General features: G+C 36.1%; 1 protein-coding gene across 1 annotated transcript; it reads left to right on the forward strand.

Moving 5' to 3' along the window:
* Nucleotides 1-2021: 2021 nt before the first annotated feature.
* Nucleotides 2022-4746, forward strand: LOC128660176 (frizzled-8). The gene has a single exon (XM_053713845.1). It carries the CDS (start codon nt 2322-2324, stop codon nt 4074-4076), a length of 1755 nt encoding a protein of 584 aa, XP_053569820.1. The 5' UTR covers nt 2022-2321; the 3' UTR covers nt 4077-4746.
* Nucleotides 4747-11443: the final 6697 nt, after the last annotated feature.

The following is an 11443-nucleotide window of genomic DNA, read 5'->3' on the forward strand; positions in this document are numbered from 1 at the left end:
AGTAATGTCATTATAGATTGTAAGGCAGCTTTATGCCTTAGGCAAGGTCTAACCGAGGCAAAAATTCCACAAGTGAAAATCATCTTTTCTTATTCTTCATTATAATGTTACAATACAAATGACGATTAATACACATTTTTATACCATAACAATAAGTTTAAACACCAATTGTAAATACTATTACCCCTGAAAAAATAACACATCATGAAAATAAACGACTGCTCTACAAACGTTTAATGTGATTCAGTGGAAAAACTACTATTTACAGTCTAAATAACATAAAGGTGACTTTTCCCTGTACCAGAAGAAATGCTTGAGTATTTTTTTCTCCAACTTGTCATATTGCATATTTCCTGTAAGGGTATTATTTTCATAGAGTTAGCTTTGAAAGACCTGTGGTGCATTGGGAGTTACTGAGGTTTTTGTTACAATTCCAGCTGTTTTCTGCAGGCTCAATCATTTGTGGTCTTTTTTTTTAAGACTCTCTACTAAAACTACTAAACATAAATATTTTTAATCAAATGCATGAATATTTAAACAGAAGAGGAGGGTTTGCACTGATAGGTATGTATTTAGAGCACTAAGCTTTCAGGACCAATTCCACATGTCCATTATAGGGGCCAATACACATATACAATGTTTTCATTTCATTTGCATGTGTCTTGTTTACAGCGCCTGAACTACAATGCATTGATGGATTGGATCAATTATCCGACTGTTTAGTCTTAAAAGATGTGCATATGCTTCATGGTTTTTGTATTTTATATCATTTTTGTGTATTTGTGATATAGTTTATATGACTGAAATAAATCTACACAAGGAAAAAAACTCATACCATATGGTATCATATTGTTTTTAATATATATATATATATATATATATATATATATATATATATATATATATATATATATTCAAGTAACAGTTGCACTCTGAGTTTGACTCACAGCAATCGTTAATGCGTATGTATATATATATATATATATATATATATATATATATATATATATATATATATATATATACGCACACACTTAAAGTGTTTCAAACATCAGACCAACCCATTTTATTGAACTTATGGTATAATACATTATTTATATAGCAGCTACTTTGAGATATAGAAAGAAACAATTTGGTACTTAAAAACAGTAAATAATAATAATAATAATAATAATAATAATAATAAAATTGCCATAAAGCTAAAGAACCTTCTAATGATACATAATAACAAGCCATCTATTGGAGTCACATCTTGTATCACTGCATGTAGTGCAATGTAACTGTAGCTATATTTTCATACAAAGTTATTATTTGAATATATTTTATGTTTTTCGTTCATTCACTATAAGGTTCTGTGTATGCATCTAACTTTATCAATTTTCTAAAGTCCCAGACTATCTGTCTACAGTCATGTGACTTCATTTACCATAAATAAACACATGCAATGCTGCACACACTTAATTGCTAGTAAAAGTAAATGTATTGATTTTATGTCTCTTTAAATGCAGGGCTGTCCTCTAACAAAACAAGATCATACACAGTCAATAACTGGAATAGTATAGGGTGCCAATATTTTAGTTTATGGTCCCTGCATCTTAGCTAAACAATAAATATCTGGAACAACTTGTTTAACTCATTGGTTGCCAGTTGAAAGTAAAACATTTTAGCCCTCTGGCACCTAAGGGTTAGAATGTTGATTGTGTTAGAGTCCAGGAGAAATTGCAGCTGTATTTGCAACACTCAGGGAGTTAATCTATGGGACGCTGATTGCTTGAGGTTCAGTAAATACATCAAGCTAATTATGGCAGCCTCCTTAATAAACTACATCCCTGTACAAAACGCTTGTGCTGCTGCATAACAATGCCCGCTGGTAAACATAGCAGGGCCACCTTTACAAAGCCTGATTGCTTTAGGCAGCAGCCCCACCTCCTTACGGTGAGATCAGTGGATTGGTCTGGGGGTGGGAACTCTGTGCTCCTGATATAAATATTCATTACAGTTGCTACCGAGCACAACTCAAGGCTACACAGAGGCAACATAGTGCGTGTGAATGATCTGTAGATTGTGCCAACTGCTTGTGCACAACTCCACAAAGTGCTGGATCCGCAGGCGCAGCTGTCAGACGTGGGGTTTACAGTATTGGGGACAATCTGATAAACTTACTTGGGACTTTTCGAGTTTGCAGCACTGAATGAATCTGCAGCCTAAATGCGAGTGATTGACAGAGGATGACGTTTCGGCTGTGATTTACCGAGGAGGATACAGCTGCCCCAGCACAGGACTAAGCAGCCTCTGCAGTGATTGCGTCCCCAGTCCCAGGCATGGAGAGCAGCTACTGGCTGTGCCTCTCTGTACTGGCTGCCTGCTGGCTACACGGGGCGAGAGGTGCTGCTGCCAAGGAGCTAACGTGCCAGGAAATCACCGTGCCCCTCTGCAAGGGCATCGGCTACAACCACACCTATATGCCCAACCAGTTCAACCACGACACGCAGGACGAGGCTGGCTTAGAGGTGCACCAGTTCTGGCCACTGGTGGAGATCCACTGCTCCCCGGACCTGAAGTTCTTCTTGTGCAGCATGTACACCCCGATCTGCCTGGAGGACTACAAGAAGCCGCTGCCCCCATGCAGGGCGGTGTGCGAGAGCGCCAGGGCTGGCTGTGCCCCGCTCATGAGACAGTATGGCTTTGCCTGGCCGGACAGGATGCGCTGTGACCGGCTCCCTGAGAGGCAGACCCCGGAGACTCTGTGTATGGACTATAATAGGACCACCATGACCACTGTTGCTCCCAGCCTCCCAGAACCCCCCAAACACCCCTCTAAGGCAGCCACCAACACACACAAGGCAAAGTCACGTGTAGATACGGCGCGGAACAAACCCAGAGCCCCTAGTGGGTGTGAGGCTGGGTGCCAGTGCAGGGCCCCCATGGTGCAAGTGACTAACGAGAGGCACCCACTTTATAACAGGGTGAAAACTGGACAGATTCCCAACTGTGCCATGCCCTGCCACAACCCCTACTTCAGCCAGGAGGAGAGAACATTTACTACATTCTGGGTCGGACTTTGGTCAGTGCTTTGTTTTGCCTCCACATTTGCCACAGTGTCCACCTTCCTCATAGACATGGAGCGCTTCAAGTATCCAGAGAGGCCCATCATCTTCCTCTCTGCTTGCTACCTCTTTGTTTCTGCTGGCTACCTGGTGAGACTCATAGCTGGCCACGAGAAGGTGGCTTGTAGTAGAGAGCATGACCTGGAGCACATCCATTATGAGACTACAGGGCCAGCACTATGCACTTTGGTCTTCCTACTAATCTACTTTTTTGGCATGGCCAGCTCCATCTGGTGGGTCATCCTGTCTCTCACCTGGTTCCTTGCAGCTGGCATGAAATGGGGCAACGAGGCAATTGCTGGTTACTCACAGTACTTCCACCTGGCTGCATGGTTGGTGCCAAGTATCAAGTCAATAGCTGTGCTGGCTCTGAGTTCTGTGGATGGTGACCCAGTGGCTGGCATATGTTATGTGGGCAACCAGAATCTGGATAATTTGAGGGGCTTTGTTTTGGCTCCTTTGGTCATCTACCTCTTCATTGGCAGCATGTTCCTTCTTGCTGGCTTTGTATCGCTTTTCAGGATCAGAAGTGTCATCAAGCAAGGGGGCACCAAGACTGACAAACTGGAAAAGTTAATGATCCGCATTGGGATATTCAGTGTGCTGTATACTGTGCCAGCTACCATTGTGGTGGCATGTTTCTTCTATGAACAACACAACAGACAGGGATGGGAGGCAGCACATAACTGTAACTCTTGCATGCCAGAAGCTGCTCAGCCCCACAGACCGGACTATGCAGTCTTTATGCTTAAGTACTTTATGTGCCTGGTCGTTGGCATCACTTCTGGGGTATGGATATGGTCTAGCAAGACATTGGAGTCCTGGAGAGCTTTCTGCACCCGTTGCTGTTGGGGCAGCAAAGCCACAGGGGGTTCCATGTATAGTGACGTTAGCACAGGCTTAACTTGGAGATCTGGCACTGCCAGCTCAGTGTCTTACCCCAAACAGATGCCCTTATCTCAGGTCTAGAGACACTAGGTGGGGGAGGGACTGTCTAACAGCTACCAACCTCACCCAACCGCCCCTTCTTTTTAGTTTCTTGCTATTAGCATGATAATCAACTCTTAATGGTATCCATTAGCAGGGACTTGAATGACTGGTCTGAACAATGTACCTGATATTGAAGACTCCCTGATTTCTCTCCATTTATATGCAAGGAGCATTTAAGAACTTGGTAATTTAGCTGGCTAAGGGCTGGCAACTGTCCCCTGCAAAATAAGCAATAACTCTATTGCCTGCTGCTGCCAAGTGGACAAGTCTGGATTTATTTTTATTTGTGTTTTTATTTTATTTTTATGTCCTAAAACATTTCTTTCCTAAAACCAAACTATATGGTTTTCAATCCTAGTGCCAGGTGTTTCTAAAATACCATGTGCCTATCTGGCATAGTGGGGGGAAAAACTGTAGCCTTAAAACATGTCTTAATTAAAATACCCCAATACAATACGGGTTGTTAATGCTAAAGTGTATTTATATAATTATTTGCTGTTGCTTGTAAAATTTGTATAATATGTACATATACAAAAATTCTAATGTCTTGTACATTTTGTAAAAAAAACTTAGAGGCTCCTCAATATGAGCAAACACAGTATTTGAATATTCTATTTTGTCAATAAAATGACTTTTTTGATAAATTATACTTCCAGTTTCCCGTCTCTGTCTCTTTAAATTGCCACCTTTTAACTTTTCTTTTATCAATCTAGAAAATAAACACGCTATGTTAGACTATTAAACTAATACCGTGGTGGATAGTAAAGTTGTCATTTTTAATATAGGTAAAAAAAAAAAAAAAAGTTCAGCAGGGTTTGTAAGATATCCTATTATTATTTTACTGAAACCAATATAAGACTTTTTTTTTTCCTAGGGACAATGTATTGTTCAACTGTCTAAGCTAATTTATTAGAGTAAAAGTCTGAAGAGTTAGTGAGAAATGCTTTGGCAATGTTGAACTTTTTACCTGTCTGACTTGTGCTTCAGTATATGGTTTCTCCTTGTAAAGGACATAAGTGAATAGGGTTAATCTGTAAGGAACTTAAGTCTTTTTGTGTGGAAAAAACTTTGATCTTTTCTCTACTCCAAAACATTATCTATAGTCTGAGATTTCTTTCCCAGCTCTCTGTCCCTCTTGTTGGAGACCAATTGACCACAGAGGAGCCCTATAAGTTTTTTCAATTAAGGACATGTGGTACTTTTATATCTTTTTAGCTGAAGACTTGTAACAGTTAGTGAGCACCAGAGGGGAATGAGAGAACAGCCTTTTAAACAGATTCTCCTTACATTGTTAGTCAGGCTGCAGGCAGCAGGACATGTGATAGAGAATAAGAGAATACAAACTAAGAAAGCCCTACAGGTGGTCTGTTCACATAATCCCCCAATTTACAGAGTTTTTCTTTACAACACAATTTCATTAAAAAAAAATTCTCTACATCATTTTCTTTTCCTAATTGAACCAAGTGGACAACCATTAAGTGCTTTACATAAAAAAATGGTTTGTAAAATAAAACTAAAATAACGAGTCAGATTTAAATAATAAAAAAAACATGGGTGAGTTTAAACAGTGATCTTTGTCCTGCACATTTCAGCTCTCTTTGATTATTTTATTTAGTGTTATTAATGATTTGGGTTATAATGGATAGGGGGGATATGTGGTTGAGTTCATATATGCCCCCAGGACCCATATTAGCCTGTCACTCAGGATCAGAGATTGCAGCTAGTCTGCTAATGACATCCATCACTAATAGTGACAGAATACTGTGACTTTATTTATTATTTGTTCATTTATTTGTTTATGATTAGTTCTCTGTTAAGGCTGATAGCTCTGAAGTTTAAATGGTGAATCCTTTAAATACACTTTTGCATAGATATCCCAGTATCTGGCCTATATTTTAAAATAATTGCATATTAATATAAAATAACAAAAACAATATTTTCTTTTATTAAATGTTATTTAAAATGTTAAACTCTTAAAGTGTTAAATATAAAAATATCAGTATAAATAATCCAAACTCCTTAAAACAATGCTTATTTCTATAAAACTTGCTATCATGCACTGAGTAGAATTAAACTAAATAAAATAAACATACTAGTATGGATTTACTTGATTACATACGGAAATAGTTTAGGGCCTCTGGTTTGCACAGATGGAATTATGTTTGCTACTTGGTATTGTGTATTGATAGTTTAAAGTTATGCCTCTTAATTCATTAATGACTGCTTGTGTTAAGCGTATAAATACTATCCAAACTGGAGGGGTTGGTTCAAGGATTAATAAGCAGTAAAATGACTTAAAACATATTTTTGGAGTCACCTTATAGGTTATATGGAAAGACATTCTGGTCCAGTTTTCAAAAATACATTGGATATTCCAAATACTGAGAAAAAATGTAAGTGATTTACAAAAATATATTTTTTTACATTCATTTACATTAGATTACATGGAATGATTATGTTGACGATTGGACAATTAATCCATTGTTTTGATAAACTCTACCCTGCTATTTTGTATTCACACCTAAAATACCATTACCCCATTACTTGGCAGACAAGCAACAATCTTATCTCCTTACAGCACAGATTTAAGTTTACTGGATGCAAGTGGATATTTTAATGGAGCCATATTAGTCTGGTAAGTTGTTTTTGTATGACTGTCAGTTAGCAAAAAGTTAAAAATAAGCAAACTGTTCCTATCAGTAGCCTGGAGCAATTCCCTGGGAAGAAGGATAGACTTTAGTAAATATTACTTAAACTGTCTGCAGAGTCAGTGCTTAAGCTGTAGATAACAGAGATTTGGATACTAACATGCACACAAGCTTTTAGAGTTATCCTGATATGCAATGGAATGATGAGTTTATTTTGTGGGAATTACTTTTCCTGGAATTGTGACAAAGAACACTTAAAGAGAACAATGTTTCAATTCTAAGGCTATATATAGGATTATTTTTCACTAATGTCAAGTCAAAAACCACACATGTTGTTTAAAGTTTGAAATAATGTCTAATTTATCATAAACACACACACACACACATATATATATATATATATACACTGTATACACACACATGAAAATAAGCACAGAAAAAAGGTCATGCGGATTTATAAAAATTAGATAGATCACGTAGATGGAATTTAATCTATAATCTAGACTGACATTTCTTTGTGACCTCTACTTTTCTGTTTATTATTGTAGGCAATCAAAATTTGTCAGATTAGTGGAGCTGGAGGCAAAAAAATGCAAAGCTACTTATCAATATTTTTTTTTAAGGCTTTACTTTTGCAGGGATCTGCCCAATAGAAATCGATATATGAAAGGTCCTTTCTGCAGCAGAGGGGTTAATGTGAGCGTTGGTTTGTTATGCAATAATATGATCAACGTTTAGGTGACCAAAGGTTATCTAACACACAGACATCATTCTGGGGTAGATAAGTTATATAAACAGTCAATAAGCACACATCAACAATATAAACATAATTCAGCATTAAAAGTATTACCACGAATGAATTCCCACACTCATATAATCAAATAATTGTACTAACATGGTAATATATTAATGTGCACTATTTTTTTTATATAGAATCAACTTTCTATACCCGGTGAGGCTGCAGTGCCATCTAGTGGTAAGAATAAAATGTGTAGCTTTAGCACAATTTTAAACTTGTTAATCCGCCCAGGTGTATAGTGTGTGGTATAACAGGTGTCCTAAATAGGGGACGTCAAACAGATATAGGGTCAAATATATGCATATAGTAATATCCACTGAGCCTAAACTGTCTTATTATTGAGGGTATTACATAGGCACTATTGTATAGAGAGCCATTGCAGTTTACAGCTGTTTATTTTACCTATCACTGTATTGCATCGATTGAGTCTTTGGGTTTCGACTACTAACATATACATAGGAAATCAGGGATTTCACTGGAATTTCCGGTGTCCTAAAGCACAGGACCTGGGAACCATAGTTGTAGGTAAATTAATTTCCATGCCAAAAATGTAGTGATAATTTTAGATATATATATATATATATATATATATATATATATATATATATATATATATATATATATATATATATATATATATATATATATCAATCAATAATTAATTATGTTATGAATGGCAAATTGAATTCCAACATATTATGGAATATCACTGCAGTGTGGGGAAATATGTACTTTCTGAAATAAACTTACTCTGATTTATTATTATTATTATTATTATTAGTTTAGTGTGTATCTAATGATGCAATGAAAAACTAATAGCCATTTATATCATTTGTCTATGTCTTACAGTGTAGCAGACTAATAACAAAAAAATATATATAATTCAATGAGTGCTCAGTTTAAGTATTTAAAAGTTGAATTCACTGTTGTTTAGTAAAGTTTTCCCTTGCTGTGCTGTTGAGAAAATCCTGCGTATGCAATTACAAATAGGTTATTTTATTTACTGGTTTTGTATACCGGCTGTGCTTGTTTTTAGAACAGGTTACAATGAATTCAACTATAGGATGTCTAGCTGAACTATTTTTGTAGCAATAATTAACTTTCTTTCTTATACACTAATCTAGGCTCAGTCCTGAGACTGACTTGCTATTATCACAAACATAATTAGTCTGGGAAAGATAAGGCATGATTGCTTAATAAAGTAGCAATCTGCATTTTATGTGAGTAAAGAGCCCAGCTGACCCTCTATGGGGCTGCACAAACATCATCCTCAAGGGTTTCAAAGAGTCAGAGCTTTAATTATGTCTGCATGGTGCTTAAAGGGGCAGTAAACACCAATTTACATTTAACTGCATGTAGTAGACACTACTATAAATAATAATATGCAAAGATACTGATATAAAAATCCATTATAAAACCTTTTAAAAACGTTCTTAGAAGCTCCCAATTTAACACTGTTAATTAAATAAGCCTGATACACCCACTGAAAGGGGCTGATAGCAGAATCCCCCCCCCCTCCTGCATATGAAAAGACCCATTATACAAACAGAAGCAGTCTGAAGTCTGTATACATCAGTATACATCTAAAACTTTGGGGCTTGGTTATGAGTCTGAAAATCAGCACAATTTTATTTAAAAATAAGCAGAACTGTACATTTTTACAAAAACTCACCTAGATGGGCTATATAAATTAATAATCTACAAAACATTTATGCAAAGAAAAATCTAGTGTATAATGTCCCTTTAAAGGTATAGTCTACTTGAAAATTGTTATTGTTTAGATAGATAATCCCTTTATTACCAATTCCTCAGTTTTGTATAACCAACACTGATATACTAATATACATTTTATCTCTGTAATTACCTTGTATTTAAGCCTCTACAGATTGCCCCTTATCTCAGTTCTTTGACAGACTTGCATTTTAGTCAATCAATGCTGACTCATAAATAACTCCATAGTAGTGAGCACAATGTTATCCACAAGACACACTGAACTAGCACTAACTGTGAAAAACTGTCAAAATGCAACCTTCAACGGTTTAGAAATCTGTTTCAGCCTACCAAGGTTTAGATTTAAAAAAACGACTATCAACAGAACAAGCACTTTTGATGATAAACGTACTACATTTGTAAGTTGTCAAATTGCATGCCCTATTTGAATCATGAAAGTTTAATTTTGACTTGATTGTCCCTTTAATCAAAATACCTAAACCTACTATGACTATGCAGAGCTAAAATACAAAGTGACTGACCAATCCAGAAGAAAATACATATTTTAAAACTAATCAGCCTTCAACATACAGACTGAATTAGTGATAAGGGTTAGAGATATAGGACAGCAAATACTCACTTTCAGTTGCCTTAAAAATAAATGTCAGCATTTTTCACATTTTTTTCACTTCTCAAAAAAAAAAAAAAAAAAAAATCTGTTTCTTTAAGTCAGTTTTCCTCAGGATACCGGTACAAGTGTGAATTACAGGATCTCAGCTTTACTTCATCAGGATTTTAGGATACTTGGTCAGTTTGATTGACCTGATTGTGTGCTGAGCATGGTGTATTGGGAACTGAAGTAACCCCCTGCTCAAATAATGGACATGGGATATGAAACACAATTTTTTATTTTATTTTTGTTGATATCTTGTGCTGAAGTAGCAGCAGTGCACTATGGGATCTAGCAGAACACATCTGGTAAGCCAATAACAAGTATGCAAATATGTGCAGCTATCAATCAGTAAGTAGTTCACAGCAGTGCATTAATGCTCCTAAGACAACCTAGATATGCTTTTTAACACAGGAAATCACAAGAATAAAGCTCATTTGATAATAGATGTAAATGGGATGGTTATATGTGAGTATAATCACTTAAAGGGACAGTCTAAACCTTAGTCATTTTAAAGTATTACTTTAGATTAAGCTGCACATATCTTCCTGCACCCTTTTCTATATCATGCAGCAGGAACAGTAAAAAAAGTTTTTTAAATTACTATTGTTTCTGGTCACTTTGAAATGTCTGACAAGCTCCGCCCACTGATGACATCATGATCTGGGCTGCATTAATGCTCTCTACTGAATAGCATTGACAGTCTGTTGAATCTAATTAGTGAGTCTTTTGCAACTACTGAAGCATTTAACCCCTTCCCATCTGAAATTATTTGTCTACGTCAAAACAAAGTTCCAATGTAAACAAATAAGTAAAAATTGAAATCACGCAATCGTAATCTCTACACTACAGCTAAAATTAACCTTTTAAGCTAAGTAATGAATCCCTTCACTACTGGGAATTTCCGAAGTGTGATACACAGCTGCAATTATCAGCCTTCTAATAACCAAAAACAATGGCAAAGCCATGCATATCTGCTGTTTCTGAACAAAGGGGACCCCAAAGAAGCTTTTACAACCATTTGAGTTATGGCTGCAGTAGTTGTGTGTAAATAATTTCAGTGAGAAACCAAAGTTTGTGAAAAAGTTAACAATTTTTTTAATAAGATCACATTTGATGGCAAAATGGTGGCATGAAATATACCAAAATTGGCCTACATCAATACCTTGGATTGTCTACTAAAACAAAATATATAATCTTAATAGCTAAATGTTAAAAAAATTCTCTGGTACTGTGGGTAAGTTTATCTCTAAAATTCACGGTCCTTAAAGGGTTAATTGTTTGAATCCTATAATGTAAGATTTTTGTTATTAAAAGTTGTCTATATTAACTATTCAAAATAACGGTAACAAATCTGAATCCAATATTTGTCAAAACCGAATGCCTGCATGGACGAAATTCGGCTAATCTGTATGTTTGAAAAAATCCAAAATGAATCTTTTAGACATAACAAATTTTTCGTCCATGCACATGTCTAGTGCACGTTATGTTTTAGATATAACAATTATAAACAGAAATG

This window comes from Bombina bombina, chromosome 5, assembly GCF_027579735.1.
Source record: "Bombina bombina isolate aBomBom1 chromosome 5, aBomBom1.pri, whole genome shotgun sequence".
NCBI classification, from domain to species: Eukaryota; Metazoa; Chordata; class Amphibia; order Anura; family Bombinatoridae; genus Bombina; species Bombina bombina.